Genomic DNA, 18629 nt, shown 5'->3' on the forward strand with positions numbered 1-18629 from the left:
TCGGAGGGTGGGGGGAGGGGAGAGGATTCTGCATTCGTTATTATTCTTGCAAAATGATGCTTCGATTATTATTGTTCGTATTATTTCATATATGCTTTGTTAAAATGTTGTTATTCTTTTTTTGTTATTTATTTTGTAATGAGAATGCCATGCCATGGAAGAACCTATTCAACTGCTCTATACACCTTCATATGGTGTGAATTTATAACATGGAAATTCTTCCAGATTACTTGTAGTTAATTAGCTTTATCAACTCAGGAGATCATGACGATCATGTCGGTGTGTCACATAGAACTCAAAAAACGTGCCTAAAGGCCCGGTCACACCTTGACGTTTTAGCCAACGTATGCCGATTTTTGAATTTTTTTTCAAAAACGCTGGCACACGTTGAATACGTTATGGGTAAGTTTTGATAACATTGAGAGCACGCTGGCATACGTCGTAGTACGTTGCCATACGTCGTTGTACGTTGGCTTTAAACGTTGTACTTTTCGGTTGTCCTCAAATTTTTTTCATGCTTGAAATTTCACGACGTATGCCGGCGTATGACTCACACGTTCCGCTACGCTGGCCACAAGTTGTAGGCACGGTCTGCGATCGTTGACAGATGTCAACACATGCTACTTGTAAGTTAATCATAAGTTGAGACACGCCGAGGTAATGCTTAGCGTACCCGAAGCTTATTTCCTACCTATGATTAACGTGTTGTTGGCACGTTACGCGATCGTTGCCACACGTCGACAGACGTTACTTTTAAGTTACTCATAGGCTGAAAGACGTCGGTATAATGGATCGTCCTTGCGTCAGCGTCCACGGCCACGGCCAGGACACTTATTTGCAGCATTCTTCAAACTTTTCTTCGGCATGACGAGGATGTTCACACTTCGATGTCTAGCTTGGCTATGATTCCAATTGTCCATCGGCAGCGTCTATTTAAAATAGTCGAGTTTGAGCGTTTTAACACGTTCAGAAGAAACGCTTCAAATTTCCAAACCCCAGCGTCAAAAAAAAAACAAAAAAAAAAACAAAGGCGAGTGACAGCAATTTAAATCGTTCATTGTAAACAATGAAACTAGCTGAGTGGTACCGTTTAAAAGTCGTTAAGTGTAAAAAAAAATCCAATTGTTGAGCGCAAGCGTCTACTTTCAATAGTGGAGATGCAGCCATTTAAATCGTTGAGTGGCAGCCTATGAACCTTCCCGTGGACACGCGCGGACGCAAGGACGATCCATCATAACCCACACCCTCCCCCTCACACTCACCTACTACTGCCAACATGAACAAACTACGACTAATACTAATACTAATAGTAATACTGATACTGATACTGTTACTGCTGACATGGACATCGACTCAAAAAGGACTCAAACACTGTTGGGTTCCCCTTTAATGAACATCATTTTAATATACCAATTCCCAAAACCGCTGGGAACACGTCTTTATATGGCAGTTGTAAGCTAGAAACACGTTCATTTATTTTTTTTTGTCGACCGGAAGACGTCATTGGAATACGTCTACATACGTCGATGTGTGTTGGGACTACGTAAAGAATTGGTTCAAAGCACGTCAAACATAAGTTAGAAATAAGTTTTGCGTAAAAAAGACATTACCGCGACGTGTTTCGACTTATGAGTAGCTTATAAGTAGCCTTTGTGGACGTGTGTAAGCGTCCACATATCGTGTGTAAAACTTATCCTCATCGCATGCGAACGTGTGTCATACGCCGAGTACGTCGTAAAATTTTGAACATGTTCAAAATTTCTTGACGTACTCTACTTACTACGACTTATGATAGCGTATTTAGCGTTCTACTCACGCATACCAAACTTACCCATACCGTATTCGACGTGCCCCAACGTTTTAGACACACTTTTTGTTACGTCGGCATACGCTGGCAAGATCGCCAAGGTGTGACCGCGATTTTGACCCTTCCATTTCTACGGCAGTTATGATTTGAATCGTTGTGCGTCAGCCTTTTAATAGGCTACGCCACGACATCGTCGGCGATGCGTGCAACGCGCTATGCCTAAGTTAGACTATCGTTGGGCATCAGTTGTGTAGGCCGACAACAGGTTCAGCATTCGTTGGTATAAGTTATCTATAACACAACGAAACGTTCTGTGTAGTTACCAATGCGTTATACACAAGACCAAGTCGCTATGAATACGTCCGAATCTTTATAAAAAAACTTCAAAAGTTCAACGTAAGCCAGCGTTTTACATAAATTTTAACACGTTGCCATCGCTGGCTAAAACGTCAAGGTGTGACCGGGCCTTTACCTACACGCACACATGCACACGCACACACACCTCGTCCATTTAAAGTAGACGAGTGGGCCCGTTGGTCCGATGGACCAAATTTTAATTGGTCTTCACAATTAGTTGCAGACCCGCCTGCTGTACTGCTTGAGCATAAGCTTGCCTTTCAGATCAGGTCAGGTCAAGTATGGCAGCATGCGCCGGAGCTGCGCGTCACTGCGTCCACTTTCCGCGGTACTCCAGGGGCCTCCATCTGGCCATCCCCCAGGCAGATGCCTGGTCTATCCCCATCTCCTCGGGATGCTGATCAACCTGATGCAACCATGAGGCACGCGGTCGGCCCATTGGCCTCCTCCACTCACGAGGCTCCCTCGCTGAGAGAATCTGGTGAGCAGAATAAGCGTCAGGAAAATGAGTCACATGTCCATACAGCCGCAGCTGATGTTCATGGATTATGCAAGTAACAAATCTCATTGAATCCTTCTCGGCAACTGTTCACTGGACACAAAGTTCAACCAGCGATAGCCAAGGATTCTCCAAAGAGACTTGGTACCGAAGGATTTAAGTCTCCATCTCAGATCCCTGATCAGAGTACAAATCTCACATCCATAGAAAAAGAATGGAAACGCCAAGGACCTGAAGACTCGGACTATAGGCCTCCTGTACAGGTACCAACAGCGCCACACCCCATGCTCCAGTGCATCCGTGCCTACCCTGGCCCGACCCAGACGTCTTTTGACTTCTGGCTCACAGCCAGTAGAGACATGAATAATGAATATCACTGCCAAGGTAAGTGAATCTCTCCGTGACCTCAGCATCCTCACCACAAACAGGTACAGACGAGATAGCAGCATCAAAGATTTCATTGAAAGCCTGCATCTTAGTTTTGACATAGGAAACCTGTAATCCCAGTCGCTCAGACTCTTCATTCAGCACATAGAGGGCCCCCAAAAGGATATCTCGAGTCTCCGCATAGATGACTGCATCATCTGCGAAATCAAGGTCAGAGATCTTGACATTTCCAAACGATGCCCCGCAACTTGATCTCTCCGCCATACTCCCCAGAATCCAGTCCAAATAAGTGCTGAAAGGTGTGGGGACAAGAACACACCCATGACGAACTCCAGTAACAAGTGGAAATAAGTTGGAGATGGTATCACCACATCTCACAGCACTTTCATTGCCAGAGCATAGTTCAGAGGTCAGATTGATCAGTTTTGGTGGCACCCCACAAAGATCAAGAATCTTCCAGAGGGCATCCCGATTCACTGAATCAAATGCTTTGCAGAGATCAACATAGGCTGCAAGCAGCCCCTGCTGAAACTCTTGCCTGCGTTCGGTGAGGACCTGAAGGGCAAGGATGTGGTCAATCGTTGACCTCTTTGGTGTAAAGCCTGACTGATCTAGGCACAGGTGCTCAAGCAGATGGTGGCGACCCGATCAAGAATTATCCGAGTAAATACCTTGCCCGGCATTGAGAGCAGCATCACCCCTCGGTAGTTGTTGCAGTCCTGGCGATCACCCTTCCCTTTCCAGAGAGGACGACACGGCCCCTCTTCCAGTCAGTTGGGATGAAACCTGTGTTCCAGGCAGAGCAGAGAACTGCATGCAATGACATGAGTACAGCATTTCCACCAGCCTTGAGAAGTTCAGCATGGATGCCACAAGTCTCAGGAGCTTTACCCCATTTCAACCAGTTCCCCGCAGCCTGTGTTTCCACAATCAAAGGTGTATCACAATTGATTGGAGCATCAGCCTGGTCCAGCCGCTCAAAGTACCTTGCCCAGCGGGCCTTCACTTCAGACTCCTTTGTCAAGAGCCCACCACCCTCCGCTCCAACTGCAGTACACTGAGGGTTGGGCTTGGGAAAACGCAATGCGCGAATTCCACTGAAGCAGGTCAAAAATCACTTGACCACAGGTGATGCTCTACCCTCTCACAGATTCCTCGCTCACAGGCCTCCTTGTCCACCCTCAGTGCACTTTCAGTTTTATGCCTCAACTTCCTGAACATCTCAGCTCTGCCATTAAGCCTAGCTCTGATCTGATCTCTGCCATTAAGCCTAGCTCTGACAACTCTGAGCAATGGTATCCAGTGTCCCTTGAGAGACAAAATTCTTCTTTGCCCGACTGTGAGTTCCAAGACATCCACCGGCAACATCAAGGATGGTGGTCTTGAAGGCACTCCACAACTCTTCAGGGTTCCCCCAAAGCACCCAGACCCCTCAAATCCACACTCAGCCTGTTTGCAAATTCCTCAGCAACCCTCTCATCCTTGAGCTTGTCAACATCCATCCTTGGCTGGGATGGTATCATTCTCCTGGATTTAAGCTGCAACTTCAGAGTTGCTACCACAAGCCTGTGGTCGATATTGAGGAACTGAGCACTCCCGTATACCCTGCAGTTCTGGATCATCCTCCAGCGACCATCAACAAGTACATGGTTAATCTCGTTTGCCACGCCACCACCATTGGAATACCAAGTCCAGCAATGAAACCATAAACCAGCCACCCTAAGTCCATGACTTCTTGCCAAGTCGAGGAACTTAGTGCTATTGTGGGCCATAGTTCCAGACTCATGGGAACCAACACATGTCTCATAACCATCCCGATCAGTTCCAGTCAATGCACTGAAATAACTCAAGGCTGGAAGAGTATCTCGCACGGGGCACTGATCAACCACAGACTCGAGCGTGGCATAGAATGCGTCTTTCACAGCAAGATCACTCGCCTCAGTCAGAGCAAATACAGAGACCACAGGTAAATGAGACCCAAGGAGTGACGACTCCTTAGTCTCATAATACACTCGTTGGCCAGTGTTACCTCCATTATCATTGGAGTCAGCTTATTGGACACAGGTACAGCAACTCCTTGGGCATGGTTACCATCAGAGTGATCAGACCAATAGGAGGTGTAACCACCCACCAAGATGTCGCCACAATCCTGTCTCTGAGAGGGAGAGGCGTGGGGGAGGGGGAGAGGGAGAGGCGTGTGAGAGGGGGAGAAGGAGAGGCGTGTGAGAGGGGGAGAAGGAGAGGCGTTTGAGAGGGGGAGAGGGAGGGGGCAGAGGCGTGCGAAAGGAGGAGAGGGAGAGGAAGGAGTGGAGAGGGGGGAGGGGGGGGAAGGAGTTCCAGCAGATGTGATGTCCAGTTTAACATCCTTCCGAGAGACGTCAAATACATTTATGAATCACCCTGCCTGTGAAACACCTAGATGACAGTTTCAAGCTGGTTTGAGATTGGAACCCAGGCTCGACAGCTTAGAACGATCGTGCGTGCCTCTCGGCTATGCTGCCGTGATATGGCGATTAATTGCTTTGTATAACAACTGAAACCATTTTTTTTCTTATTGTAATCATCTCATTTATTTTGCCTTCCTGACTCGGGAATTGTCTCCACATAGAACCGAGCCACCATATCGCCTCGAAGCTTGATAAAAGGTCGCTCAAGTGCCCTAAGCACTCGAGCAATTACTCCAACGAAACGGTTGAAGAAACTTTTAAAAACGAAACGTTTAATTTTTTAACATGTATCAATGTATGGTGATGTATAATGAAAGAAGATCATACAAAAAGGAGAAAGTGGTGTAAAATAAAACATTTTCATCGAGCGAACCACCGCCCGAGGCACCGCACGGCCAAACACAGGCAAATGGGCCCTGAATTTTGGCCAAGTTGATCGATATAATCAGTGACAGTGCAAATATTGTAGAGCGCTCGCCAAGTGACTTAAGCACTCGAGCAAGCACTCCAACAAAACGGTTGATAAGGAACGGCTGGCTTTGCAAGTGATTCGCGATCGCCGATCGGTTCTATTGTTACAGTTCTTTGAACTGTATGCATACAAAATACCGTTATACCGAGTCAGTTATTTCATTAATATAAGTGTAGTTCGGTCCCTACCTTTTGTCTAGTGGGAAGACGGAGTGTGTTGTGATGGGCTTTTAGTTCGGATTATAAATCAATTTTTCCCCTTTTATTTTATTTGTTCCACGGTACCTTCATCTCACTTGCTACCCTTGTCTCGTCTCCTGAGCCAAAATCCCGACAGGCACTTTGGGCTGGGCAAGTGCTTCCACCAAACTTTATCATAAAGAAATTGTTGCAGCCTGTTCCAAGTCAAGGCATTGTTGAGCAGTCCAAACCAAATGATGGCTTCAGACTCTTGTGGGCTGACCAAGATGGCATTCTACCATCTTCGTAAGTCTTATTTTGTTCATTATTGGCTGCTCTTAGAGCACCCTTATTCTGGACATTTCCATCTGTCTGTCTGTCCGCGAAACTTTGGTCAAGCCTCGGGTCTAAACCACTCAACCAATTCCAATGAAATTTGGTAGGTAGCACCAATATTTCTGGGAATCGTGTGCTTTCGAATATGGGACCCCGGGCCCGAGCAACGGCCCTTTAAAGTGGTCAAAAAATCGAAAAAAAAAATCGAAAAATCGAAGCTTAGAGTTCTGTGCGCAATCTATCTAGCTCCCTTCATGCCAATTTGCAGCCCTAACAAAAAATATTTGTAGGATGAGATAGGTTTTGGGCGAGTACATGTCAAACATTTCAGAAACGGTTAATTGCGAATATCTCTAAGAGAAAGAGTCTGATTTTGATGAAACTTGGGTGAAATGTGTACAATGTGGCTAGCATGTACACAAAAACGAATGGTTGCTATGCACACCTCCGTTGCTTAGCAACAGCTAAAATACTTTATCGTACATCGTACACTTATTGTGGACTGTCCAAAAAAAATCAATACCTCCGAAACTGGACCTCCGAGGGACCTGTTTTTTTTGTGCCCAAGGAGAATGTCTTGCAGCATCATATAAAAAATAAAATATTTAGCAAATAGATAAATGGAATTACCAGGGCTGCCATTTGTTGGAGTCTCTTTGGAAACATGCCTGAAATTTCACAAGGTGGGTTTCTGGGCACAAACTAAGAGGGCTGTGATAATCATATTTATTGTGCTAAATTGATTGATAGCATGTACATGAATATCGGCTCGTCGCGTCGGCCAGCTTTCCATCTAGAGCGAGCAGCCATGTCGCCTACCGGCTTGTCTTCATCTTTGTAAGTCTTATTTTGTTCATTATATTGATCTTCGTATGGCTTATTTTGTTCAATTGAGTTCATTATCTTCAAAAGGGGTGTTTAAGTTCACCCAAACACCCAGTTTTCATTCATGCACTCCCTTGGAGTTCCCTTCATATACATGCAAAGTTTGGGGCTGCTTGGCTTCTTGGTTTTCGAGTTATGGAGGAGACAGACAGACACTGATGTTTATTGTTAAAGATTATTATTATCTTGCCAAACGCATAGCGTTTTGCAAGATCTGTGTTTTCATCGGTTTGTTTGTGTATTTATTTTTTTTGTTACAATTGATTTTCAAGTTTCAACTAGCTCTGTAGATCACAGTTTTTGTGCAATCGCTCTCAAACTTGATATGTATACTCGTGAGTGCAATAGCTTTCGACACACAAAATGTTGAAGGTCAAGGTCAAAGGTGAAGGTCACCAGAAGGTCAAACATCAAAATCAACGAAACCCTTAACTTTTGAGGAATTTTTATCGGATCATCTCCAAACTTGGTGGATATATAGTATATCAATAGGCGCTCAGCTGATTGGTTTTTGGTGGCGATCGGCCTTGACCTTCATGGTTAGCGCCTCAGGTCGAAGTTGACGATCATGAAGGTCATTTTTAAATCTTTGACTAACAATATCGGGTCGTACCTCAAATTGAAGCCCAAGAAGAGTGCTTTTCAGATATAGCTATAATTTGACGACAGAATCTTTTGCTGACGTCATTGACGATATAACTATTTTTGTTTTGGCAAGATAACCTTCAGCCTTTGGCTGAGGTTTGGGCTAGTTTTTTTATTTCAATTTATCTAAGAACTCATTTTATTACTATTTAGAACAACTTGTTGCTTGGCGACGGTAACCAGTGCTTCTTCTGCTTCTTATTTTATAACTTTTTCCGTATTTACATTAATAATTACTCTCGCTGTAAACTTTTCAATTGAGTTCATTCTTATCACTAATTCTTGATTTACTTGAGTTATTTAAATGGTTACGGAATGCAACCAAAATGGACTTAAAACAGTCAAAGGAGACGAGACTTTATACTTTAGAAAGGAAGCATTTACAAATGATTCCTGTCCGTCTCTTATCTCTGATGTGCATACGTATTGATATGTTTTAAATATTGCAAATTCCGAAGTAATTTTAATTACGAGCCATTTGTGAGGTATTGCGTAATCATAGTAATGATAGCACACTTTAAATATTCCTTCATTACATTGCATTTTGGGTCACATGACTTGGCTTTTTTTGGTCATTATTTGATTATGTTAATTATGAATATGCAACATTTTTTTTGCTTTGTCTTTTGGCTTGGATATCATTGTAACCTCATGCTCTTGAATATAAATCTCTCACAATCCACATAATCAAATATATGAAGCTTGTATTTATTATGTCTGCACATAGGATGCACCCGAGTAGTTGCTTGCAGTGTGCAAGCATGCCCCACTGGCCATGTATACTGTATATACTGACGGATCACCAAAGGCTGAGAATTATGATTGAACATTTTGGGTTTATTGGAGAAAGTGAGGGTTATCTTTACCTCTCCTTTATTTTACAAATTATAAATCATGTTAAACTAAAGCATTTTTTGAATGTGATGCTGTGCCTAAAAGCTTACCCTTCTGATGCTAGCTTTGAATACTTGAGGGTTCCTCTTCATAATTTGATTGAAATCTATTTGGATTATGGCCTATATTGTTTGTGTATTCATAAATTGAATTGAGATGGGGAAAGACTGGGATTGGGTGGGTGGGGTTGGGGGGGGGCGGCAGTGGGGGACAAGATGCTTTTGATAAAATTAGGATAATTTCCGATTGACAAAGATGTTTGATTAGAAATCAAGATGCGCTGTCATTTAAGTGCAGAAGGAATTGTAAGAATTCAGTGTCGAAAGTTTGGAGGGACATTCCTCGGAACAGTGTATTGTTCAGGTTTAAGTGTGTACACATATACATACATATTGCGATTGTGGTTGCAGTGCTGGTGAACGCCTGGTGTCACTGCACCGAGCTGCTGATTTAGCTGGAGGTGCATTGGCCTCTATAAATATAGTCACTTCTCCATCGACCCTCATCCCCCATTATGATCCAGACACTGGAGTCGTGTTTCTCACTGGGAAGGTATGTTGCTTGCATCATGTCTCTGTTGAAAGTATCCCTGTTTTTTGTTTGGATTTGAGATCTGATTTCCCCCCTCCCTTGTGAAAAACAAAAATAGATCAATGATGTGAAGGTGTGTACTCACCTTATACCAACTGCCGTTCCTCTCATTTACAGGGGGATACACGTGTGTTCGTGTACGAAGTTGTTCCTCAGGCACCATACTTTCTGGAATGTTTGGGATTTTCATCTTTAGAACCTCACAAAGTGGGTATAAGAATATGATACAAAGTACTTTTGGCTGATTCTTATTACTAGACTTGATTCAAACATTAGGGATTGTAACTTTGTTGGTCAATCCGGATCCTATGGGATAGGCATACAGAAACTGCAGAGCATTTGCTGGATTACACTGGGCAAAAAAAAATAAATTTTCATCTGCTACTAAGGAAAATGCAGGTGTTCTTGGCTAAATCTGGGCCGCTGATTTAAAATCTGTAGTCAGAATTTAGCCAGCACGTCAGGTTTTCAAAATATGTGTATGTATTAATGATACCCAGCATGCTATATTAGATACTTTATTATTGATGTGTAGTATACAAACCTAAAGCATAAAAAAGTTGCAGAAAAAGAAGTTAATAAAACATTAGAACATGGTAATCTTAGGAAGGGTGTAAACTTCATTGAGAAATCTGCCCCATTGTGAGTGATTCAGAAACAACACTTCAAATTTACACTCTTCCTTTCAATATAGTCAGTGCAGGCACTGTTCAGACGTGTTCATAAGTGTGCGAGACACTTGCTCTTGTGCTTGTGTGTGGAATTGTCTCCCGTTGTAGGAACCAGCAATAATCACCCATCATGTTTGGGTTGAACCGGCCATGATACCTAGTTTCCATGACCGAAATGTCTTGGTGGAACCTTTCGCCAAACTCATCGTTTACCTCACCCAGATTAGGTGGGAAAAATCATGATAAGAACGCAAGAAGTGCATTTTAAGAGACATCTTACAGCTCATTTGCTGATGGGCATTTAGCATGTTGTCCACTAATTCAATATACTGTTCAGCTCTATGGTTCCCAAGAAAGTTCTGCACAACCAACACAAATGCTTCCCATGCTGTAAACTCGAGTGGGTTTGGTTTATTTTTGAACTCGGGATCACGCATCAGTTCTCAGATCTGGGGCCAAACGAAAATGCCTGCTTTGAGTTTGGCATCAGCTTTTCTCTGCTCCAAACTTCTCTCTGAGATATTGGAAGCCATTACCGTCGTGATCCATTGCCTTTGCAAAGTTTTTCATTAGGGTTGGGGTTAGTTAAAGATTGTAATGTCACGTGGAAAATTTTACTTAAAAATTCATAGCTCGGTCAGTTTTCATCCATTTTTAATAATTTAAAGTGCATTCTAAAGATTTTTTATGAGAAATCATTCTAAAGATTTCTAAAGATATTCTACAACAGTTGTGTTGCTATAATTAGGATGAGCCCACTCCCTCATCCCCCCCACCTCCCCCTTCCCTTCTCCATATGAAGAAGAATCAGAACTCTTTCTCTTATTTAATCTCATGCTGATAGAGCATCCTCTGTAATTCATGTTAAAGTGGATACATGCAGGCCAAGAAAAGTACTGTATTCGTTTCCAATGGCAGAAGAGTTCTCAGTCGTTCATGAAACGATATTTACAGCCTGAGAGTGAGGACGAGGAGAGTTAGGACGGTAGTAAGGTCGGGTCCTTCACTCAGAGAGTAGTTATTGTGTGGAATGGTGTCCCTGAAAAAGTGGTGGCAGCAGAAATGGTTGATAGGTGAAAATTTAAGTTAGATAGTACTTGTGTTTTTAAATTAGATAAGTACGTTATCATATATAATAAAATTTTAGCTATATTTACGTTCGGTCGTTAAGTTGGATATTTTAAGTGAGATAGGTAAATGTTCTAAAAATCAAAGAACTTTACCAAATAACAATAAATGTACTTTTCTCTTGCTAATTAGATTTGTATGTTTCAACAGTCCATTTTTATACCCCCGCTGACGAAGTTGCCAGAGGAATTATGTTTTTGGGTTGTCCATCCGTACGTACGTCTGTCTGTGTGAATTTTCTCTTTCCTCAACAACTGCTTATCCAATTGACATGAAATTTCCACATTGGTGTGACGACTCATGTGGAATATTTTGATGATGATTATGATGTCATAGGTCATGTGGTATGGCAGCCATGTTAGAAAAAGAAAAAACTTTGGACCTCTTTATCTCTGAAACTGCTCTGGAAAAATTGTAACTTGGCATATTTCAAATACTCCCATTGGAAATGTGATTTATTAATTTTTTTGATGATGTAATCGGTGGCTTTGTTATGATGTCATAATTGCATACGTGGAACACTTTATCTTATCAGTATGAAAAATTTTGAAGGTCATCTTGGGCTAAATTGTACAGGCGGGTGTGGGGGAGGAAAGTTGATGACTTCATCACTCACATGGTTCGGCAAGCATATTGTTTTTTTCAACGTAAAAGCCTTCAATAATAATGTGAGCGGAGGCATATCTGTCAACGTCACAATGTAGAAGAGTACCGTTCTAGTTTTTGTCTTTAATTTAAGCTATCTATTCTACATTTATTATATTTATTCGAGAAGTTATTTATAAGATTACAAATGTAATTCTCCCCACAACTGCGATGTGGTTCATCCATCTGTCCACATTACACTGTGTTGTCCGCAATAAAAACCTGCATCCGATCTCATATTACTTTACTGTATATTTCCCTCAGTAAGAGTCAGCTCTGAGCTTCCAGTAACCCATGACCAGGATGGACACAAAGTAAAAAACATTTGTATCTCTGCTAAAACCTTTCCACTTATCTTGGAGCATAGTCTGGGTTTGATGCCCGACTTGACGATGTACTGTCCGGGCACCGACATTCGCAGTCCCCGTGTATTTACGGGTCATAAAGAGGGACTTGCTTCGACATTCGCTTATTTGCATTATTTCTTTTTTTATTAACACCTCAGGACTGGTCTCCTATATCGACCGCCAATGATATTCAGCCTGGGAATTCTTCCACAGAAAACTGCTCTCTCTTACGCACAGTTTCATCCCATCTCATCGTCGGTTATCTTACCCATCCTCCTACTCTTGGTTCTCTGAATCTTGTGGTGAGGCTATTGCTTTAAAACACGTCGCATTCTCCTCCTGGAAGGCAAATCTGACTGAAGGTAACCTCAGATCATTCCACAAAGCCACAACAAGTGTGTGTGTCTACCCCAAGGAGAACCAGAAAACCGCATCTGTCCAATCTCAAGAATGAGCTTTCACACTTGTCTCCCTCCTCTAAAACCTGGTGATGCCTTGTCAAGTCGGTCTCTGGTGTATGTTCCCCTTCCATCCCTTTCCTCACTTCAAATGACACAACAGCCCCCGTTTCCATGCTACCCTCGTGAGAAAGCCAAATGTCTCAATTCTGTGCTTGCTTCAAAATGTTGTGTCCCTAACCCCTCCCTTTCTGTACCCAATTGCTTTTGAATTTTGTCTTTTGCACCTGAAAAGGGGGAAAAGTTTCTGGCAACGCTCGACTTTGACTCTGCAACTACACTGGACGGCATCAGCTGGCGGCACGGACGAGATTAGGGCCGCCTCTCTGGACATATCTCGAGCTTTTGAAACAGTCTGGAATACTGCCAAACTCTCTGCCTATGGCATCCAAGGCCAACTCCACTCTTGGTTTACTGACTTCCTCTACTCTCGTAGCCAATGTGTGGCTCTCAACAGAACCCTTTCTTCCACTCTCCCTATCAAGGCTGGAGTTCCCCAAGGCAGTGTTGTAGGCCCTATTTTATTCCGAATCTTCATCAATGATCTTACTGACCAGAAAGTCCTCTACAGTAATCCCCCCGTTTATCACGTGGGCTACGTTCCAAACCTCCCCGCGCTAAGTGAAAATCCGCGATGAATGGATGCCTCCCCAAAAAATCAACTCGTCTGGTCTGGTCGGTTTGGCAGTGATCGGGTTCGAGGTGCCGGAGATCAACTCGTCTGGTCTGGTCGGTTTGGCAGTGATTGGGTTTGAGGTGCTGGAGATCGACTCGTTTGGTCGGTTTGGCAGTGATTGGGTTTGAGGTGCCTGAGATCGACTCGTCTGGTGTGGTCGGTTTGGCAGTGATTGGGTTTGAGGTGCTGGAGATCGACTCGTTTGGTCGGTTTGGCAGTGATTGGGTTTGAGGTGCCTGAGATCGACTCGTCTGGTCTGGTCGGTTTGGGACTGATCGGGTTTGAGGTGCCTGAGATTGACTCGTCTGGTCTGGTCGGTTTGGCAGTGATTGGGTTTGAGGTGCCTGAGATCGACTCGTCTGATCTGGTCGGTTTGGCAGTGATTGGGTTTGAAGTGCTGGAGATCGACTCGTCTGGTCTGGTCTGGTCGGTTTGGCAGTGATTGGGTTTGAGGTTCCTGAGATCGACTCGTCTTTTCTGGTCGGTTTGGCTGTGGTTGGGTTTGATGTGCTGGAGATCGACTCGTCTGGTCTGGTCGGTTTTGAGGTGCTGGGTACGAGCAGTGCTCGTCCAACGGTGGCAAACCTTTTTCCCTCCCGAAGCATATATCGAGCACCTTAACCTTCTCCTGGAGTGTCAGGACCTTCTTCTGACGCTTCGGTTCCTTGCCAGAAGCCTTAGAAGGTGCAGGGCATTTTGGCGGCATCGTAGGGCTTGGAGAAAAAACGTAGAAAATATTCGAAGTTCACAAGCGAAACTTTGTCTCGTGCGTTGTGTGACTGGTCGAGTGCCACGTGTTATAATTTATTGCTTAAATAATTTATATTTTATATATTATTACCGCGATATACCAGGGGAATCCACATAAAAAATTAGTTAGGTTCCAAGGGAAAACCCGCGATGAACCGGGGGCGCGATAGGTGAACCGCGATATAGCGGGGGATGACTGAATATCTCTTTGCTGATGACTCCACACTCTGTGGTGACATCTCTCATCCTTCTGACAGACAGGCAGCAGCCTCTTCCCTCTCTTCAGACCTTGACAAAATCACAAACTGGTCAAACACAATTTTGCTTTTGTGTCCATATTGTCCACCCTTTGTGTTCTCCCTTACCTCTCATCGTTAGCTGCATCCCTTGTTTGTCTGTCTACCTTCTCCCTCGGCTCTGCTGTTTTTTTTTTGTTTTTTTCCTTTTCTTCTGCTGTTCCCTTTGTTATGTTGCGTCCTGATTTGTTCTGTCATAGCTCTTCCACGAGCCTCGACCATGTAAATAATAATAATAATAAATAATAATAAAGTGGGTGAATTACATTTCTAATTTATATATGTATAATAATATTCTGCTTGACATGTTATTGTACATATGTAATTTATCATTGTATTTGATCACATGTCTGATGGATGCATCAATTTCACAAAGTAACATAATCTTATAGTAACGATTATTATCCTCATGAAATATACAACCCTTTTGTGATGCAATTGTTGAGGAGAGATGATTGTTTTAAGTAAGTGTGGGGTTTTTGTTACCGATGAACCAGGTCTGATACTTTACTGCATCGGGGCTCATTGGAGAACTGCTGTACCTCTTCAGAAATATTACACCTTGCTGTGTGTCTGGTAGAAGTATTTCTGAATTATATGTAGTGCTTTTCTCAAGACTTGGTGTAGTATTACTTTGCAGTGCCTGATGTTCTTCCTTTGTGGTCCTGATGATGTGTAACCCTCATCACTCGTGTGCAGGGATTGTCCTTCCTCCGCAAGGTGGACTGTGAGGTACGAGATGTGGAGTTTGCACGAGCTCTGCGTCTCGGCCAGACTTCGGTGGAACCCATTGCCTTCAGCGTGCCGCGAGTCAAGGTACTTACAGTGGAATTCCTGTAAATAAACAAAACTTTGTATGCTTGTGTGGGTCCTGTTTTTTGTTGTTTGTTTTGTTTTTTTTTTTCTTCCATTGGATCCTTGTGTTCTTCCTTTCAGATTTTTGCAACTTCACAGCAGAAGAAAGGCATTTGTTCACTCTTTGATCAAGTTGTGGCTTGGCAATGCATAAAGAAATAGTTTGATATTTCTGAAGAGTTGAGCGGTCACCCTTTTTAAATCTCGTTTTGGTTCTGTTGCTGTGAAACGTTGCACATCTTTCGGTGTCTCGTGGTAGTATTGAATCACTTGTTCTCAAGTATGTTCTTAAGCCTGGCGTTGGCTTAGCGCTTAGGGTGGTGGCTTGGGATCCTGAGTTCGAGCCCCGTTGGCTGCTGAATTAACACCAGAGGGTTGACTCAGCCTGTCATCCCTCTGAGGTCGGCAAAATGAGCACCAGTGTACTGGTAATAGGGGCACTGCATCAGCGGCATTGCTGCGCCCATAACCAATGATTTAACCAGCAGCCAAAAACACTGTACACAATGGGGAAAGTATGTTCTTCACACAGCTATTTTGGCTTAAACTTCAGTTGATTATGACAACCATTTTGTCTTTTGATGACCAGAGCATAATTAGGACCTAACTTTGACGTTTGCAATAAGTTATCCATTGCTGGTTTTGGAGGTTGTCCATTTATCATTTATGGCAGTCAATGGTGTGTGTATGTGTGTGTGTGTGTGTGTGTGTGTGTGTGTGTGTGTGTGTGTGTGTGTGTGTGTGTGTGTGTGTGTGTGTGTGTGTGTGTGTGTGTGTGTGTGTGTGTGTGTGTGTGTGTGTTTGGTTGGTTCCAGTCACCGTGTCAGCATAACTTCAGATTCAGTGAGTCGCTAAGCGACCATGATGGCACTTTGTTCTGTTAACTTCTTGCCGGCACCCACGTCCAGGACCATTTCACCATAACATGAAGTTTCCAGTATGAACGAGTATCATGCCGACAGTCACATGACAGAGCTTATTAATAGTCTAAGTAGAACCAAGTCACTTAACTGCGAACTTATCTATGGCCCAATCTCGAGATCAATCGATCACCTCAGCTGCCATATGTCACTGTCGTGACGTGAACTGGAAGACTGGAGACATGCGAGTTTTATACGTGTAATCAAATTCCAAGCACATATATACAGGTCAGTTGAAGCACATATTTGCTAGTCAATCTAAGTACATTCCCATTACCCCAACATGTACACTCCAGTGTGACCACTCCTTGGCTTTTTCACAACATCTTGGCTGTTTGTTGTTCACCTTGGTGTCTTGGTTTTTGAAAGGTTTTCTTGGCGTATAGGTTTTCTATTATCATCGCTTTTCCAAAACCTTGTGAATTCTTGGCTTTTTTCATTGGCTCACCTTGGCATTTATGAAAATGAGGAGTGGTCACACTGGTACACTCACACCCTACGGATGTTAGATAAATACAGTTAACTTAGCACTTTACACTGAGGCCCACATGCATCCATCAAAGAAAAGAGAGAGAAAGAAAGAGTTGGGGTAACTAGCTCAGACCCATTCGAACCTCGGTGACAGCTCTGCAGATCTGGTGCAGCTTCTTCGTTGTTGGCACAGCCTGTGGTTCATGAAGGGTTAACCTTGCCTCCTCTCTCCTCTCTTGTGCCCAGCGCTGGTCTCGTGCGGCGCAGCTTGTCACAATATCACAGGGAGGTGACGGCAAGGCAGTCAGTGAACCAGTGGGATAGCAAGCGAACAGCCAGCGATGGTCCAGGTGAGCGAGATCTGTGTCCAACTTCAAAGCCTGTCTTCAAGTGTCCAAGAGAGAAGTGTCTTAAACCGAAGTCTGAAAGTGCCAAAGGACGAAGTATGTAAAGGTGTAGTCCATCTCGAAGCTTCTGCTCATCGCCTTTTATCTCCACCTGTCCCCAATCTTCATACGCCCCCCCCTTCCCCCAATATCATTGGGGGATGCCCGAGAGCCTAAATCGTCTCTTCACCTCATGTGATTGGTCCTACTTCGAATGGGCATGTAACATTCTTCATCCAAATTACCCTTTCTGTTGTGGTACGGTGACAATCGGTCAGTTTAACCCAGTTTGACGTGACTTATACTTTAATAAAAAGACAGCAAGAAGTGACTCATCCAGTTTTAAGGAAGGAGGAAACGAGAAAGAGAAAAGCAGCAAGAGGATCAAGCACTGGAGAAGTGAGAAAGATAGAGAATAGAGGTTATGTATATGGAAAATGAACACAAAGGACTATCTATCTAATACATACACATTACACAACACATTTATCCAATATGCTTAACTAAACAGATTATTATTTGAAATAACTAGCATTACGTGATAGATGCACTCTTTTAATCCCTCGGAGCCATAACCACAACAACATATATTGTGTTGTGGAAATAGTTCTTCGGGGCAAATAAAACTGCTTGGTATAGTTCAGTTATTGGTTAAAGAAAAAATATTTTCACGAAAAAATGTGACCACTATTTCATGAAAAAAAATAAGTGACCACTATATTCGTTATTGTTGTGTGTCTGTCTGTATGTCTGTCTATGTCTGTCTGTCTGTCTGTCCCGAGCATAGCTCCGTGGGTTTTAATCAGATCCTGACAAAATTTTGGTGGGAGGTTTATATCATGATCGAGTTGTGTTTTCCTGAAAATGGGCATGGTGCGCCCATTATGGGCCGAGCCACGCCCAAAAAACGTGTGTTTTTAGGGGGTAGCCGATTTCAATTTGCATCTTCTCCTAGGGGATTTGTCGAATCTGACGGGTTTCGGTATTTGGTTAGGCCAATGGCACCTGCATAGCTCCATGGAGCTCAATTTTTCATTTTCGTGTCAAGGTCACAAGGTCACGAACTTAGAAAATTGCGAATTTTGACATAAAAAATTCTTCTCCAAGGGGTTTGTCGAATCTGGCAGTGGTTTCGGTATTTGGTTAGCCCAATGGCACCTTCATAGCCTCACGGAGCTTGATTTTTCATTTTCGTCCCAAGGTCAAGGTCACAAGGTCACGAACTTAGAAAATTTCGAATTTTGACATAAAAATCATACGACCGCCCAAACTTTGAGAGCTAGGATGACAATATTTTTTATGCATAATCTTGAGGTCATTCCCCACCTAAAGTCTTGAAACCATTTTGCTCTATCTCGAACACCTTGCCCGTGGCGCCCCTTCAAGTTTGTTTTTACGCTGATTTCATCAAAGTATGGATAATCTGATGAGTCGAAATGCCATATAGCCTATATGACGTTATCTTGTTCCTGGAATGTTCCAGAGGAAGTTTTGCACCAAAGGTTATAATCCTTGACCTTTGACCTT

At 43.3% G+C, this 18629-nt stretch overlaps 1 protein-coding gene across 3 annotated transcripts in view; it reads left to right on the top strand.

Moving 5' to 3' along the window:
- CORO7 (coronin 7) overlaps positions 1 to 18629 on the top strand; it is a 97468-nt gene that overhangs the window by 75885 nt on the left and 2954 nt on the right. The window contains exons 22-25 of one of the 3 annotated variants that reach the window (XM_085891308.1): positions 9319 to 9460; positions 9617 to 9706; positions 15170 to 15286; positions 16963 to 17368. In XM_085891308.1, coding sequence (XP_085747434.1) covers positions 9319 to 9460; positions 9617 to 9706; positions 15170 to 15286; positions 16963 to 17040 — 427 coding nt within the window. In that variant the 3' untranslated portion in view covers positions 17041 to 17368. Of the gene's footprint in view, positions 1 to 9318; positions 9461 to 9616; positions 9707 to 15169; positions 15287 to 15406; positions 15974 to 16962; positions 17369 to 18629 lie in introns of those variants that run through there. The other 2 variants (XM_085891306.1, XM_085891309.1) reach the window with 2 other exon arrangements.

Source organism: Eptatretus burgeri, chromosome 8 (genome assembly GCF_056783735.1).
Source record: "Eptatretus burgeri isolate ZD-2024b chromosome 8, Ebu_testis_v1, whole genome shotgun sequence".
In the NCBI taxonomy this organism is placed as follows: Eukaryota; Metazoa; Chordata; class Myxini; order Myxiniformes; family Myxinidae; genus Eptatretus; species Eptatretus burgeri.